Raw genomic sequence first — 17,951 nt, forward strand, 5'->3', positions numbered from 1 at the left:
TGCGTAACAGTTATTATTCACTATATAGAAAAACACATCACATGTTTTTTACCTTTAAAATGTCACCACATTCCCTTTACTCTTTTACTTTTTTCTTTTTATTGCATTCAAACGTCATCTTCTCCTTTCTCTGAGTTTTTCCATCTCATTCTCGTTGTAGTTTATACCTACATGATCCTAAAGGCAGTACAGCGCAGTAACACCCACACCTCTAGGTAGACTGTGACTCAGAGTGAAACACACACGCTTTCAATTAAAAGACCCTACAACCCATGGAGCAACCGGGGGAAAATAAACCGGGACACAGTTCATTGGCCCGGGACATAATGTTTACAATGCGCATGTGTCAGTGACAGATAAAGAGCACCCAGCAGACCTCAGTCACAGAACATATTTTTGGGAACTTCAAGAACTGAGGCTGGAGGACTGGTTTACAACATGAGGCTGTGTGGACATCGATGTATCCAACTGCTGGCCCTAACCACTATATTCTGTGTTGAAGCAGAGCAACATGGGCTCAAGGAGAGACGCTACTACATTGCTGCTGAAGAAGTCGATTGGAATTATTCCGGCACTAAAGGGTAGGTTTTCTTTTATATAAATCATTTTAATATCATGCTTTAGTTGCATTTTATTTTCCCTCTATACCCTGTTCACCCTATTGTGTATGTAACATTTTCTGATTCTTCTCTGACTCAAAAGATTTTATTAATTTCAGCTGGATGATGTGTCTCCATGATCATTCTGTTAATCATATTCTGTATTTTCCCACTTTCATTACTCAGGTTTGGTCAGACGTATAAAAAAGTGGTCTTTCGGGAATATGAGGAAGGCTTCAGACGGGCCAAGGCGCATCCCCCCTGGTTAGGTAATGCACATACTAGCTTTAATTAAAATTGCTTTAATTAAAATAAACATCCTCTCACGCTATTGAAATATAAAGACCAATGTTCTACGCTCTTTAATAAAGGCTTATTTGCTTGAAAGCACACATTGCATGATCTTAAATTGAAAGATTGAAACCAGGTTGTAGCTTGAAAACTTAGGATATCAAGAAATGTTGTTGGATGATTCACAGTTTATCAAATGTGTTTTGTTTCATGATGTGTATAGATGCAAAATAAGATTCACAATCCAGAAAGTCCTGTGCTGTTCCAAAGCTCTGATAATGGGACATAAACACTTGAATGCAGATTTAGGTAAGAAAAAAAAGCCAATAAATCAAGCAGAGGATTTTAGAGAAGAAACACAAAAACACCCTAGTTATGTAAATAAATGTTTTCTGTGTGTGTAATGTTTCTATAAATATGGTTGCTATTCAGACCATATTAACATTTCCTGCTGTACTACTGCACTCTAACTAAAACATCCTCTCGTTGAAGCACAAAAGCAAAAACATCACAAACCACAAAACTGAGTCAGAGTGAACTGACATCACTTTTCCCCGTGTATCATCTTTTGACGTCTGTAAACAAGTCTGTAATTGTCTGTGTCCAGGTTTAATGGGGCCCACCCTTAGGGCCGAGGAAGGGGAGACACTCGTCGTCACTTTCAAGAATATGGCAAAAGGAGAATACAGCCTCCACCCACACGGGATCGCTTACGGAAAGCAGTCAGAAGGTGGGTGTCCAGATGATGTACAACCGTGGATAGAATGAGTCCCAATCATGTTTCACTGTGGGTGAAGCAACTAAACAAATAAAGTTGTTTGTCTTTTTCTAAAATATTAACCAGAAAAGTCAGAGTGAAGTCCAACAAGAACTTTCGTGAATCACAGTGTGCTTCACAGTGTCAGTAATGTAGGAAATTAAGGACAGTAAAAGGAAATTGAAACTTATTAGAATGTAATTTAAAACCCACAGCGCAGGGTTAAAAAAACATTTACAGGAAAGACAAAGTGGATTAGAAATCTGCAAGTTTGTCTAACTGCAAAACTTCACAAATTACAAAATTCTTATCTGTAAAGTAGCCAATTTCAATTAACATTATTAACGTAAGGAGTGAACCAACGCAGCACTAAAGCAAGTCTAAATGAGGATAGACTCCAAAATAGGCCAAACCAGCTGAGGAAATGGTGTTAGGGAGGGTCTCTGCCGTAAAACTTGAGGGAAAATGAATACACTTTACTATTTTACAAGTTGACAACACTAACTCTTTGTTTGTTTGTTTGTTTCAGGAGCTTACTACTTTGACAACACTTCACAAAAAGAGAAACGGGATGATATAGTTAGGCCTAATGGAGAGCATGTGTACCACTGGGAGGTGACGTCAGAGGTCTCCCCGCAGAAGAACGACCCGTCTTGCCTCACATACTCCTACATCTCCCACAGGAATGTCGTGGAGGACTACAACTCTGGACTGATCGGGGCTCTGCTCGTCTGTAAACCTAGTAAGACTGTAAAGTGAAACACGATGAGGTAAGAGGGTGGCTTTGTTACTACATTTGTTGTTTCTGTAGGAACCCTGGATGCATCGGGGCAGCAAATCGCCATCCATCACGAGCTGGTTTTCTTGTTTGGAGTTTTCGATGAAAAAGAGAGCAAATATGTGCCCAAGGAGTACGCAGCTGACGACCACGTCAAACACACAATAAATGGATACTCACATGGAACATTGCCCAGTAAGTTGAGTTAATTTATCTTAATATTCCTGAAATATTGTAAAGGATTGTAAGGCACATGAGACACTTGCAGGCACCACTGTGCTCCTGACAGTCCATTTTACTACAAATGCACTTTTTTTTGGTTTGCTTTTCCAGATGTAAGCATTTGTGCCCACACCGCTGTCAGCCTCCATCTTCTGGGCATGAGCTCAGAGCCGGAGGTGTTTTCAGTGCACATGAATGGACAGGTGCTGCTGCAGGACGGTCACAAAGTCTCCTCAGTCGGTCTCATCAGTGGATCCTCTGCTACAGCCAGCATGGTCGCAGTCCACCCAGGACGCTGGCTCCTGTCCTCACACACCATCAAGCACATGGAAGGTACGTGTTTGCAAGGGGATGTGACAGTGATGTGACCTGCATGCCCAAATCAGATCTCTTGAATGTCTCATTAAGAGATCTCAATTGTGGAAAGAGCTGGATTGGATTTGTATGCCCTTTTACTCAGAGGTAACCGAATGAACACAAGAAACAGCACGACTTACTAAAAGTTATTTCGCATATAAGTTGCATTCACGTATCTTTATTATTGGCACAAAGTTATGTTTACATTCACACATTTCCAAAGAGTATTAAACTGAAAAATCAAAACTAAGGGCTTGATGCAGAACCACAAAACTCATCCTTTGAGCCACTATAAATCTGATCACCTCGTCTTCTCCAGTTGGTTTGCATGGGTTTGTCCATGTGAAGAAATGTGAAGGTTTTGATGCGCCTAAGAGGATGCTGACTCTTGCCCAAAAACGAGAGAGTCGAGAGTGGACTTATTACATTGCTGCTGAAGAAATCATTTGGGACTATGCGCCTAACATGCCCGAACACACAGATGAGTAGGTTTAACCCTGATAAGTAATTGTTGTCATTGTCATTACTATGAGCTGCTGTTGTGACAAATTGTGACGGCACATTTTGTTTCCCCAAAAGGGATTTCAAATCTCAGTATCTGAAAAATTCAGCAGTGCGCATTGGTCAGAAGTACAAGAAGGCTGTATTCACCTTGTATAAAAATGAGTCCTTCACCGAGATGTCGGAAACAAAGCAACGGAGAAATGAACTTGGAATTTTGGGGCCGGTCATAAGAGCTCAAATCAGAGATGTCATCAAGGTAGGTGTTGCATATTCTATAGCATGCCTGCGTTATGCTTTGCCTGTAGCACATACTCACATTTCTTTGCTGAATCCATTGTTTTGTTTCAATTATTTTCATATTATTGTCTTTGTATGTTAGATTGTCTTTAAAAATATGGCGTCAAGACCTTACAGCATCTACCCACATGGCCTCACAATAGAAAAATCACAAGAAGGAGTCAACTATCCAGCTGGAGGTAAATCGCTATTTGAGAACTGCACGCGCCGCATTGTTATTTAGATGTTGACGAGTTGACCTTTGTGACAAGGTAACCAGTTCCATGGAGTGCAGCCAGGAGAGACGCACACGTATTTGTGGCATGTGGTTGAGCAGGACGAGCCTTTGGATGCAGACTCCCGATGTCTGACCCGGATGTACCACAGTGCAGTAGACACTCCTCGGGACATCGCATCAGGACTCATTGGGCCCATTCTCATCTGCAAAAGTCAGTCGCTCAATGTCAGGAATGTACAGGTAATACCTTATTATTATTCAAACCCACTGGTGGCTTTGAATAGCAGTTTGCTGAGTGGCTTCCCTCATTCTCGCGTTGGTCTCAAATGCATCACAGACAATAGGTGTTTTTGTGTTGTGATGAAATGTAGACAGCCTGCATCTGTTTTTAATTTGTTTTCTTGCACAATCATTGAGAAATGTTATGATTATTTGTCTTCCTAGCTCAAAGCAGACAAGGAGCAGCATGCTGTTTTTTCCGTGTTTGATGAGAACAAAAGCTGGTACCTGCAAGAGAACATCAACAAAAACTGTGACCGGTCCCAAGTCAATACAGCCGACCCTGAATTCTACAAGTCTAACGTCATGCACAGTGAGGGGCTTCAGAGACATTTGAATCTGATAATGTTTTCAACCCAACGCAAAGCTGACGAATTTTGCATTTTTTGTTGTTGCAGCCATCAATGGGTACACATTTGAGAGTGGGACAGAATTGGGTTTTTGCAATGGCGAAGTTGCTACATGGCACGTGTCGAGCATTGGATCTCAAGATTTCATTCAGACAGCTACATTTTATGGGCATCCTTTTGAGCTGAACGAGAGGACCGAGGACATGCTGAGTCTTTACCCCATGACTGGAGAAACCATCACTATGAAGATGGACAACATTGGTGAGATGCTTGTGTCCTAGTGAAACATCAAAGTGACCCACACTCAGCTGAACACCTCCATCTTAAAGCAGTACTAAGTAACTTGTTTACCTTAATAAATCCAGTCCCTCTGGGGGTAATACAAGTGTACACCGGGTAGGAGTCACTAATACACACTAATGGAGTCACGAAGAAGAAGCTAACAGGCTAACGGGCAAAGCTAACTGCGGGCTAGCGCCACTTAAAGCTAAGTTTGAGCGAATAAAATTATCTCCATTGTGTAATTGGATGTACAATATCCCTCTATCCCTTTGTCTTTTTCTGTCAGCATAGCATTTACTCTCACAGACAATTAATAAGTAAAAAATCGCAACTTGCTTCAACACCTGCAGTGGCGCTTATGGCCTCTAGGGGCACGTGTTACTTAGTACTGCTTTAAAGCCACTTGTCACACCTTTGATAACTATAAGGTCATAACGTAAAGTAAAATAGTTAATATTAATGGATATTTGACCTTGTAGTGACCCAGTGGCTGTGTGAGTGGTCAGCATAGCACCTTTACTTTCCATCACAGTGGTCTCTAAGACACTCCAGAATCAATTGTTTGGAAGGTTTTCACGGCTGAACGATCCTCTCACCAGAAAACCTACAAAACAAGTGATCCTGGAGCTTTGTAGAGACCACTGTGATCAAATGGAAATGCGCTATGCTGACCACTCACACAGCCACTGGGTCACTACAAGGTAAAAATACGCACAAATATCAACTTTTTTTCCTGCATAAAAAGTTAATAATGCACCTTAAAGCAAAGGAGAAGAGATGGTTTGAGAGAGTAAGAGAGTAAGAGAGACTTTTTAGAGACTCCTTAAAGCAAAGGAGAAGAGATGGTTTGAGAGAGTAAGAGAGTAAGAGAGACTTTATTCGCACAAAACAAGGAAAGAGGCCTTCCTTGAATGGATTTAATGGGTTGAACCCCCGTTAAGAACACTGAGCATTTTGATAAGTGATAGCAGGTCAGAAACAGCTGGGGTCATGCCTGAATTCGAATAAGCCTGACTTGTGAGTGGGAAAACGCCTCTGATGATAATGATAAAACATGCACAACTCAAACAACCAAATCCAGCTTTACCACAAACTTTGGTAAGTTTACATTAAAGTAAAATGGTCTCAAATAGTCGCAAGAAGGGTTTCTATCCTCTTGCTGTGGGACATTCTGTATCTCTTTAATTGTCCTCCACAAGTTCATTGGCTTCTCTTCTTTAACATACTGGACATACTTTCATCTGGTTTGGGACGGGCTTCAGACACCACAACCTCTAACTTAATTTTTCTTATTCCGCCCTCTAGGCGTATGGCTCCTTGCATCCCTTAGCACCCATGAAACTGCCAAAGGGGTGCGCGTCAAATTCAAGGATGTCGAGTGCTTTCGAGACCACCAATACGAGTACGACGACGAAGAGGAATTTACAAACGAGTGGAACGTGTGGAGACCTGCCAGTTTGGATGAGATTGAAAAGCAGGACGCTGCAAAAGAGAAGGAAAAAGAGGAGAAGGCAAAGGAAAAAGCGAAAAATACAGAGACAGATTATTTGACGGACTTGTTCGCAGAAGAGTGGGGTCTGTCTGTGAGGTCTCTGAAGAACCAGTCCTCTGATGTGGAACAACTGGATTTGTCTTTTCTGGACGATGACACTGTGGACGTGCCAAATACGAATACATCAAAGAAAATCGCCTTGAATACAACTGAGGCGGTGGAGGCTAATGTAACAATGACAAATGTAAATGGACATCTGAACAAATCACATAACAGCACCTTCGGTTACACGCCAAATGGGAACAACAGTCTGGATAGTCAATACCATGTAACGGAGAAAAATGAATCCACAATCTTTGAAAACGATACGAGAGAGTTGATCCCTGCAAATGGCAAAGACAACAGTGAGGTCTCTTTTGATGTGCTGAAATTGTACATTGTAAACTTGACTTCTACACGTGAATTTGTGACTGATAGTACTGAGGAAATTCTCACTCGAGGGGACGTGTTCTCCTACGATGTGCCGCAAAATGTACCTGATGACTTCCAGACTGACAATGCAAGTGACAATAATGTGAATGATGCATCTTATAAGCCTCAAAAGACAGAAAACAATACAACAACAGACAGCAGAAACTCTTTGAATGGGACAAGCAACACGTCAGGTTTTTTCAACTCCACTAGGGGGCATCAGTTAAATTTGACTAAAAATGGTACTGCTTCTGAATTGCTAGAAAATACACCGGATAGTACAACAAATCCAAATCCAACAGAGTCAGTGGAAAAATCTAACAATTTCAACAAAGTAGAAAATGTATTGGTTTTCAATTCATCTGCCAGTTTGAGGAATAACTCTCATAGAGCAGTGAAAAATGTAACAAAACTGGATTTCTCACTTGATGCCGACAGTTTATTGAATAGCTCTGCCTTATCGCAAATCGTAATGGAAGAACGTCTTAAATCTGTTCATCAAGAGACAACTTTAACCAATACTGACTTAAAACCAGGGCTAAATCCAACTATAGAGAATACTTCTACCTTTGAGGATTCATCAAATCAAAGTTTTTTGAATATCTTTTTGAACCTTATTACTGATTTTATGGAAACGTCAAAGGACAACGTAACTCTCTTGAATTCCTCTGAGGTTGGAACTGATTTAGCCACTGCATCAAACTCTGATTCAACAGACAATACACATTTCTCAAAAGTTCAAAGTGGGGATATTTCTAAATCAAATGCATCTGCAGAGGTAAATTTAAAAAATACTGAGACAAATGAAGATTTGAACCGTACAATCATACAAGAGGCAACGAAATCACCTTCTAGTGTTTCTTATATTGTAGGTAGCTCTGAGGAACTCGGTGCCTCTGTCAGCAGTGAAGAAGTAGTTATTTACCTCCAAGAAAACACAGCAGAAGCCATCAAAACCAAAACGATTAAAAACCCTGCTCAAAACTGGACTTACGATGCAACACATGAAACCGTGGCGATGCAAGTCCCTGATCACATTGTCAAATACATCAGCAAACCGGTGCCCACGAGAAAGCCACTTAAGAAGGTGACGCTGCGATATAGGCCGCCTAAAGGGCAAGGCTTGAAGACCAAAAAGAGGAAAGAATACCTGCCTCAAGCCAGAAGCGGGTTACCCTTCTCGCCCAGAGGATTCAAACCTGGGATGACCCCGCGGGGGTCCAGACCGATCACACCCACATTAGTGTCCGACGAAGAGGATCTGATCAATAACCCCATAGTGATAGGCGTCCCAAGACCAGACTTCAAAGACTACGAACTGTACATACCTGGGGACGAACCGGATCACTTGGATTTGGATGCACCACAGACAGTGAAATTAGAGGAGTATGAGTATGTGTCCTACAAAGATCCTTATAGCAGCAATGAAGATTTGAAACATTTTAGTCACAACGATGTCACAAAATATCAGTTAAAGTTTGGGGACAAAGACACTAAGATATACTTCATCGCAGCAGAAGAGGTGGACTGGGACTACGCTGGCTATGGGCGCCGGTAAGCACTACAGTTTACATATTTGATCTTTTATGTTAATGTTTTTTGTTAATAATAATGCATCGGTTTTATATAGAGCTTTTCTGGACACTCAAAGACGTTTTTCATTGCATTATTCATTCACTTCATACTTGGTGGTGGTAAGCTACTGTTGTAGCCACAGCTGCCCTGGAGTAGATTGACGGAAGCATGGCAACCACTCTGCGCCATCGGCCCCTCCAACCACCACCAACTACTCACTCACTCACTCCATTCACTAGGCTTTCTGGTGTTCCCAAACGGTCTCCCATCCAAGTACCGACCAGGCCCTTCCCTGCTTAGCTTCCAAGGTCTGACGGGATATATATATATATATACTTGTGTAGCTACTAATACAGAATATATGTATTACAGTTTTAAAGTAACTTCCCCAACACTGCTCGTAATGGTCTTCTAAACACAGCTTTTTGGTACTAAAGTGATAGATAAATGCACTAAAAAGGATTTGTCAGACAGGTGCCGCCTCTTTCTATTAGTTGTGGTACATGATTTTATTCACAAACACGTTTTTCAAAGCATAAATATCAGTCCAATTGTAATTTAAATGTAAAAAGTATGTAGTTTATTGATCAAGTCTTAGATATTGGATGGTGTTATTAAAATTTGACAATCTTTTGAACGGCTCTTTGAAATGAACAGATCCCAAAGACTCGGCTCCCAGTAAAGAGCCATGAATCCCATCACATTATTAAATTGTTACTTTATAGATTATTTAAGATATCCTGCGGCATCTATATATATATATATATATATATATATATATATATATATATACATATATATATATATATATATTTTTAATATAGACAGTTTATACTATGTTTATACCTATGTTTTCATCTCCAGTAAATGGTGCTTTTGCTTTCTGTCATTGCAGAAGAGAAGACGGGTCACAAACAAACAACCGTGAGACAAAGTTTAAAAAGGTTGTTTTCCGAGAATATATCGACAGTACCTTCACAACGCCTCACATCCGAGGAGAGATCTTTGAGCATTTGGGAATTCTTGGGCCTCTTATCAAGGCAGAGGTTGGACAGACAATTATGGTGAGCCTAAAATGTTTTTAATTCCCACTGTTGGGACAAAAATGTGTTCTCTGTTTTTTGTTTTGTGTTAAAATGTGTTTTTTTAGGTGGTGTTTAAAAACAACGCGAGCCGGCCTTACTCTTTACATCCCAATGGGGTCACTTACACTAAACTGACGGAGGGGTTAAACTATGAAGATGGCTCTAAATACTGGTACAAGTATGACAATGAGGTCCAACCCGGCAAAACATTCACTTATTTGTGGACAATCACATCCACGGTTGGACCACTAGAGGGCGAGGCAGACTGCCGGACCTGGGCTTACTATTCGGGCGTTAATCCTGTAAGCATTTATATCACAATCACTTGAAGCATAATCATGGTCTGCAAGTGTTAGTTTTATTTTTGTTGTATTTTAGGAAAAGGACATCCAGTCTGGCCTGATTGGTCCTCTGCTGGTGTGCCGCGAAGGAACCCTAAATAAATCAGTGACAGATACAAGGGAATTCATGCTGCTTTTCATGACTTTTGACGAGTCTCAGAGTTGGTATTTTGAGGAAAATCTAGAGAAAATACAAAGAAAAACCAGAAGGAGGAGTTTGACCGCGGCCATGAAGGAAAACCTCCAGTTTCACAGTGAGTAACTTTAAAACAAACAATTTAAGGTGAATATTAGATCAATAAATGTTTTCTCAACATTCTCTTATTTCTAGCCATCAATGGCATTATTTACAGCCTCAAGGGCCTAAGAATGTACAGCAGTCAGTTAGTCCGCTGGCACCTAATCAACTTGGGCTCTCCAAACGACTTTCAGAGCGTGCATTTCCATGGACAAACTTTTTTTCACAAAAAGATCAAAAGTTATAGACAAGCCGTTTACCCTCTATTGCCAGGTAAGTTTTACAAACGGATAATTAAGTGGATTGTGTGTTTTTTTTTATTTGCTATTGCTGACCATTTCAGTTTATTTTAGGGATGTTTGCGACATTAGAGATGATACCATCCAAGCCCGGGCTATGGCAACTAGAGACTGAGATCGGGAACATCCAAAAAAAGGGCATGCAGACTCTCTTCCTGGTTTTGGATCATGGTAAAAACAGCAAGATTTTTGGATGAAAAATGTTTTATATTTACTTTTTTTCCCCCCCTTCTTTTTTCAGTTTGCTACCATCCACTTGGACTAGAGTCAGGCAGTGTGACAGACATTCAGATGACAGCCAAAAACTCAAGAGGTACTTAGCCTTTTTGAACGCTCACAAATTGTTATTATTATTTTTATTTATTATCATTTTATATTTGGTCATGTAAAATTATGCCTGATTATGTTTTTCAAAGGATACTGGGAACCACATCTCGCCAGACTTAACAATGCAGGAAAATACAACGCATGGAGCACAGACGAAAACAACAGTTGGATTCAGGTGTGAATTTATGAAGAAGTACTTCCAATGTATTTGCAATTTTGACCTCTGTGTGTCTCTCACAGGTTGACTTCCAGCGTCCAGTGGTGATCAGTCAGATAGCCACACAAGGGGCCAAACAGATGTTTTATTCGCAGTATGTCACCAGTTATGCCATTTCATACAGCAATGATCGACGGAAGTGGACCTTCTTTAAGGGCGACAGTAAGAGTTTCAGAAAGGTAGGCCCGAACTAAAATTCAATACAAATTCACACATAAGTCCAAAGTTTAATAGTGAATTACTTTGAATAGATTTTTCCCGGGAACCAAGAAGCCTATGAGACTAAGATTAACACCTTCTTCCCGGCGATAGTTGGCCGTTTCTTTCGGCTGCACCCCCTTGAATATTACGGCAGAGCCACAGTGCGCATGGAGTACTACGGCTGCGAGCTTGATGGTAAAACTTAAATGTCACAATGAAATGACAAGAATACACATATACATGGATATTATTACAAGTACTTGTGTTACGAACCACTTGTAACACATTCATTACACTGTATCTGGTGCTGTGCCCAAGGTTGCTCTGTGCCTTTGGGGATGGAGAGTAGACTGATAAAGGACCATCAAATAACTGCCAGCTCCACAGCCAGCAGCTGGTATGGCGGACCGTGGAAACCTTCTTTCGCGCGCCTCAACAAACAAGGAACCATAAACGCGTGGCAGGCTCGGGTAAGTTGGCTCAATAAAATAAAATAAAATAATATTGAGACGCACAATAACTCCATGTTTGTTTTCAGTCAAATGACCAGAGACAGTGGCTTCAAGTGGAGCTGCTTCAGATTAAAAAGATCACAGGCATCGTAACGCAGGGAGCCAAGTCTCTGGGCAAAGAGCAGTATGTGATCTCCTTTTCTGTGCAGTACAGCAACGACGGACTACACTGGACTGACTACACAGACCACGAGTCCATCACATCCAAGGTAGGCCACTCTCCAATGCTGTGATATTAAACCATGTGTAAATGTTTTACAACGTTTGTGTGTGTGTGTGTGTGTGTCTTTCTACAGACCTTCATAGGAAACACAAATAACAATGACCATGTGAGGAACTACATAGATCCACCCATTTTCTCTCGCTTCTTCCGAATCCTTCCCCAAAGTTGGAAGAACTCCATCACAATGAGGATTGAGCTGCTGGGCTGTGACTTTGAGTGACTGATTGATAAAGGATTAAGTGACTAACAATTATGAAAACAAACTGGTAATCATTGTGCATGTGTAGCTTAATTAAGTGAGTGCATTGGCGCTAAAAAATATTTTAAGGACTAACTTGTCAGCCAGACATGCGATAGGTGTAATAAATCTTAATTGCGCAATATGACGTGCTGCGTTAACATAGCTGTAGTCATTTAAGCGGACATTACATGTATAGCACTTCTTGGCCACATGCAAAACTCATCATGATGTAAAATAAGCTGCTGCAGGAGAAACTTTATGGCAGCATAAAGTACCTGCCAAGTTTGTTTTTCAAAAAAAGGAATGTATCTCTATTCAAGTTTCACATATTTTTACAAAAACAAAAGGCTATGAGTGTTTTGTTTTTCAAAATGTCAAATATTTGTAAATATGAAAGTATTATGTAATATATTTTCTCAATAAATATAATTCTGTTTTAGTCCCTGGCTAAAATGTCAATGAATACACATAGAAAGTGAGTGAAGTACCGGTATGTGGAAACTGATAGCTTCTCATGGTGTCTTGAAGGCGTCACTTTTAGCACCTAGGCCGATGCCAGAGTCACCGTAAAGCTGCACCTAAGGGTCCCAGAGTCAACAGACACGTGCAGCTGCAAACACATGGCATGCTTATCCGTTTGTTGATCATGTTGAACTAGGCAGTGGAGGTGTGAAAATCTCTGCGTGACTGGACTGCGCTCCACTGATCCGTGGAGATAAATGGACTCTGGGTGAGTTTTATTGGACATCGAGCCGCCAAACAGCTTTGGGACGACTGCACAGTGGCAGCTGAGGGCACCAACCAATAAAAGGAATCCACCTCATAATAATGGGTATAATTAGATAGAGGTAGCGTTATGGACAGCAGGCCTGAGTGACTGATGAGCCCAGCTACTTGAGTTATCACGTTAGACCACAAGGGGTCGCTCTGAGATTAATCTATTTGTCAACTTTTATCTCAAAAACCTTGCCTTGACAAGACAAAAAAAAGCAACACATTGGTTCTTCATATCATATCTATTTAGTCCTTGGATTTATCTGCCCTTAAGAATAGTACTTTCAAGTGTCAGCGAGTTTTCTTTGCACAACTGTACTTTTGTAGCTACTTTGGACACAGGATCTTTTTTTTTTCATGTTATTGTCAATCTAATGTATGGTGAATTCGGGGATTGGACTATGTGGCTTCCAGATTATTCTATTGTCCTATTATAATTTATAATATAGGCACTGTCTAAGAGCTCAAAATGCAGGCCTAAACTTCCCCTGTGTGAAATGAGAAGTATTATGTCACAGGCTGTCACCATCGGTCTGTCAGTGAGTCTACGACCTGCTTCTGACTGTCACGATCTGCCCGGTGACAAAGTCGGAAAGGCTCTGGGTCATCTCATTATAAATATCAACGCATTACAACTTCTGCCTGGCAAGTGACACACAGGTTGTTTACAAACACGCTTTTAAAGAGAAGGCGACGTCAGCGATGTGTAATTTCATCCAAGGGGGGGGGGGAGATTTTTATTGGTCACTTCCCCCCCCCCCCCTGGTCCTGGCCCTCTCCCCTGCTCCCGTCACCGCCCCCGCTGAGCCTAGAGGTCGTTAAAAGCGCCAGTGGTTACGCAGGAGGGTTAGTTCAAGCCTTCAAAGAGTGTGACGCGCTGACAGAACGCGCTCGGAATATATAAGTAAAGGGAGGTTTTAAGTGGACAAAGTGCATCACTGGAAACATGAAGTCTCCAAAGCTCACAACCCAAGGTAAGTTTCCTCCAAAGACTCGTGTTTTAAATAGAAGTCATTTTGTCATGTAGAACTTTACGCACGGACTGGAGCCACGTTTTTTTTTGTTTTTTTTTTTACATTTTATTTTTCATTTTTGCAGCTAAATTCGTCAACGAGGAGGATCTTGACGACGTCCTCGGCGAGTTTGACGCGGTCATCGAAGATTTTACGTCGCCGGTTGAGAAGCGTCACTTCAGGTACGAGGAGCACCTGAAGACCATGAAGCGGAGGAGCAGCGCGAGCGTCAGTGACAGCGGCATCAGTGACTCTGAAAGTAAGCGCGTGCACACACACAAAAACAAAAACAAAAATGTTGAAACGGCTTGTGTTTTTATGTGTTAGACAATAAGGGCGGTAATGAGGGAAATACGCGCCACATAAAGGCGCGGGACTCCTGTGTGTGTGTGTGTGCCGCTTATTTGTAATATCTATGTTGCCTACATTACAGTTAACATTTCACAAATTTAGACAAGGCAACATAGTCCGTAGGTTATAAACAGATGATGGTAATTTTAGTGACTTCACTATAGGAAGCCACCTCAGTGTCATATTGCTGTTGTAAACTTTCACGGCCTCCAGAACGGGGATTAGGCGCAACACGTTTAAGTGTGGCTCCCAACATGCCGATACTATTCTTACCAGTGGGTGTCCTTTACTTGAGCGTCTGCCTCATTTGCATATTCCCTCATTAGAGATCAAGAGCTGTGCTGACATGCAAAGTGGTGCGTGGAGATCAGCTTGGCATATACAGAGATGTATTTCAAATAAGATGGACCTGTGCCCTGGCTAGTTTCGCCAACTGTAGCTTTTTTTTTCCTTCTGAATTAATTGGAAGGATCTAAGGATGAGCATTTTGCAAGAGGGAAAATATTTGACAATGGTATTTACAGGACCAGACGAGTCAGTGTGAGAGAGAGAGAGAAAAAAAAGGAGGGAAAAAATAAAGGAAAGTGCGCTCATGAGCTACATTTAGACATACCGCAATGGAATTCAGACGCATAATGAAAATGCCATACCGTTTCATTCTTTTTTCAGCCTGAGACACCACTTTGAAGTTACATAATAACTCAGGGAGAGACTCTGACAATGTTTACCAATGCAGTGCTAAGGCCCACAGCAGGTCGTGTGTCCTCTTAAAACCGTGAGGTATGAGGATTGGCATTATTGGAAGTGGATGATTTGCCCGTGGGATCAGATTCCTGTGCGGGCCGTGTCCTCTCCATGGCAGTCCACTGAACAGGGGCTTGCCCAATGCGGTGACACTATTGTGCTGGTCTGTGATGGATGGACAGGCTGTGGCAGCTTAGTTGAAAGGGTCACTGCAAAGAAGGGGATGTATAGGACTTTGGATGGATACTTGAAGGCACAGGAAAACGGTTTCTTGCAGTTTGCTTGATTCTGTGTGGCAAGAGTCAGGAGGGGACTGTCTAGGTGATTGACATTTGAGTTAACGCTTGATATAGTTGCTTGCAAACTGTGTACTGCATAGTCAAAACCGGTTAAGTTATAAGACAGGTAACTTAAGTAGGCCCCCTTTCTGAAACCAGTCTATTATATTTATGTCACTTGAGATGATTCATGAGGTTATTAACTGTGGACACAGCTCTGAATTCAAAGTGTAGCCACTTAAAAGAAGTGCTAAAGTCAGTTTTAGTCTCTACAGTTATGTATCTGTGTGGGCCCTTTACATTGTATTGTTTGTGTGATGCAATATCCATATTGTAAGAACATATGTCTCAAACTCACCTTAATGTAAACAAGTAAAAGTGAAGTTTTGTCATAATTTTGTTCATTTATTCATTTGAGCAGCATTGTAGTGCAAACTTATTTCACAAAGGATCAAAAACAAGACAATTGTACTTCAGAGAACTTCAGACAGATGAAGGCTGTCATTACGGGAGAATGCATGGAATGATTATTCAAAATCACTCATTGACACAGAGCAGACAATATATAGACATAAGTAGAAGTGTACGCTGAAAAGTGTAGGGTTTAATTTGTGTTTTGACTTTGTCAGGTGCCGAGTCACTCAACAGGAACAGCTTCAGCTTCAGCGATGAAAGACTCAACTCACCCGCAGGACTCCCCTCCAACTCCACCTCACCGACTCTCATGTCGCCAAAACGTAAGTTCCACAAAGTAAAACACTAACGTGCTGTTTTGGTTATGCAACGTTAACATGTCCTGCTTCTTCACTGTAGCCAAACTTGGAGACACTAAAGAACTGGAGGACTTCATTGCTGACCTTGACAGGACATTAGAAAGTAAGTGAAACTATTTAAACAGCAGTAGGTCTAGTTATTGCAGTCCATATATCCCCTCCATTCTCCACTGAAACCAGCCGTTACTGTGATTTGACCACTTAAAATTCTGTATCAAAGCGGTTCTTTCCCTATGTACATTGCTACAGGGATAGAGAGTAAATAATATTGTCCTGTATATGAGTTTTTCTTAGAGGTTAGATAGAATAAAATGACATGGTTGTGGATGTTAAGAAACTTGCCCCATGGACAGATTTCTTGAAATCTGAAATCCAGGACAAATCTGCATATTTCAGGAAAATGTAATTATTTGGCATATTCCAATATACATGGGCAATGAGTATTAGTCATTACTGCACCATTGATGAGGCAGAAAAGTGTGTTGGAGCATAAGGAATGTAGCAAACTGTAAATGTCAGAAATGAGAGTCAAATGTTTCCATGTTTTTCTGTTTTTCTTCTCTGCTCCCGGCCCTGTTATGTGTTTTCCTTCTCCGTCCACTCAATGATCGTCTTTCAATCGTGTCCTGTGTAAAAAAGCCAGACAGTGAATGGGCCAGTCAGGCAGGCAGTCGGCCAGGCCCCGTTAGTCCCCTAGAAAGACGCGTTTATTAGGGCCACCAGTGTTTACGATGTCCCCTTCTGCGGAGGCCCGTCTTTCTGAGAATAGAACCAGCAACTCAGGAGCCGAGGAGTCCCGCTCTAACCAGCTCTGTCTGTCCCTGTCCTTTTTTTAGGCATGTGACACCGAGGCAACAGTCAAAAGTGACCCATGAGGGAGGGAGGAAGTGGACGTCTGTACCCGGGCAAAAGCACACATCTGGAAACCACCCAACAGGAAGCAGCTGCCACCGGACTGTCTCGGTGGCGAGTTTAGTTGGTATTTTCCTGATCTTAGATCTCTGCACACACCAGACCACCTGAGGAGAGAGGACAAGAAGATGGATCAAAATCAGCATGGCAGAAACAACACGGACAATGGTGTGCCAGGGTTGGACTCCTTCGACTGGAAAAGACATGAACTTTTTAACAGAGTCACTGGATTATTATTGACAACATACACTCCCTCATCCAAAACTTGACCTGGAAAATTATTTAAAATGGCTTTTATATTAGAAATATATTTGTAATTTTATAGTGTTGCATATTGTAAATGTCTTTTTGTTAAATCTATTTTTGTATCTTGTGTAAATAATATTGTTCGAGATTATATTGACCCTGGCATTAACAGAAGTCCTTAAGACACAATGTCTAAATGACCTGAGAGCTTAAACTATTCTGGAAATAACTGGAATGCAAATGTATTTAATACAGATCATGTTTACCAGAGTCATTATTAAAGTTTAAAGGAACTTTTATTAAAACGTGTGTGGGCTTTTAATAACAAAGTCAAAAACCAGGACATGTCACAGATGCATTGTACACGCGGTTTTAAGTTCACCACAATGAAGCTCTCTACCTATTTTCAATTGTGATTGCTCAGTATTTCTATTACTCAAAACACATACTAATATAAATGTCCTTCCCCCACCGGCCACCCAGTATGTGGCTGATTGGATGAAATGGAACAATGTCTGGCAGAAAGAAAGAAAGAAAAGAAAAGTGGTTTTGCGGATGATTGAATGTGGTGAAAGGAACAGCCTATTTGGACTTCATAAAATACACTGCCTCTTCAGCCTGACCTTAGGGTCAAGGTCCCATTGAGGCCACACAGGTGGAAGCAGTGGAGCTCCTCGTTCAGGGGTAGGCAACGTCAGGCCCAGG

The 17,951-nt window shown here is 41.3% G+C and overlaps 2 protein-coding genes across 2 annotated transcripts; both read left to right on the forward strand.

Moving 5' to 3' along the window:
* Positions 1-438: 438 nt before the first annotated feature.
* f5 (coagulation factor V) lies at positions 439-12,259 on the forward strand (the record flags this gene model as incomplete). The annotated part of the gene is made up of 26 exons (XM_079562656.1): positions 439-581; positions 786-868; positions 1,498-1,620; positions 2,177-2,389; positions 2,459-2,620; positions 2,759-2,980; positions 3,324-3,489; positions 3,584-3,764; positions 3,888-3,984; positions 4,057-4,262; positions 4,467-4,614; positions 4,700-4,912; positions 6,239-7,090; positions 7,400-8,450; positions 9,367-9,535; positions 9,622-9,858; positions 9,935-10,151; positions 10,229-10,408; positions 10,489-10,605; positions 10,676-10,747; positions 10,851-10,936; positions 11,002-11,157; positions 11,230-11,374; positions 11,498-11,649; positions 11,718-11,900; positions 11,988-12,259. The coding sequence occupies 26 exons, from the start codon at positions 439-441 to the stop codon at positions 12,132-12,134; spliced, it is 5,721 nt and encodes a 1,906-aa protein (XP_079418782.1). The 3' UTR covers positions 12,135-12,259.
* A 1,497-nt stretch (positions 12,260-13,756) lies between these two features.
* On the forward strand, positions 13,757-17,504 carry rgcc (regulator of cell cycle). The gene is made up of 5 exons (XM_079563077.1): positions 13,757-13,903; positions 14,028-14,201; positions 15,945-16,052; positions 16,129-16,191; positions 16,925-17,504. Exons 1-5 carry the CDS (start codon positions 13,876-13,878, stop codon positions 16,930-16,932), a joined length of 381 nt encoding a protein of 126 aa, XP_079419203.1. The 5' UTR covers positions 13,757-13,875; the 3' UTR covers positions 16,933-17,504.
* The last annotated feature ends 447 nt before the right edge of the window (positions 17,505-17,951 follow it).

The sequence above is a fragment of the Gobius niger genome (genome assembly GCF_951799975.1).
Source record: "Gobius niger genome assembly, chromosome: 9".
NCBI classification, from domain to species: Eukaryota; Metazoa; Chordata; class Actinopteri; order Gobiiformes; family Gobiidae; genus Gobius; species Gobius niger.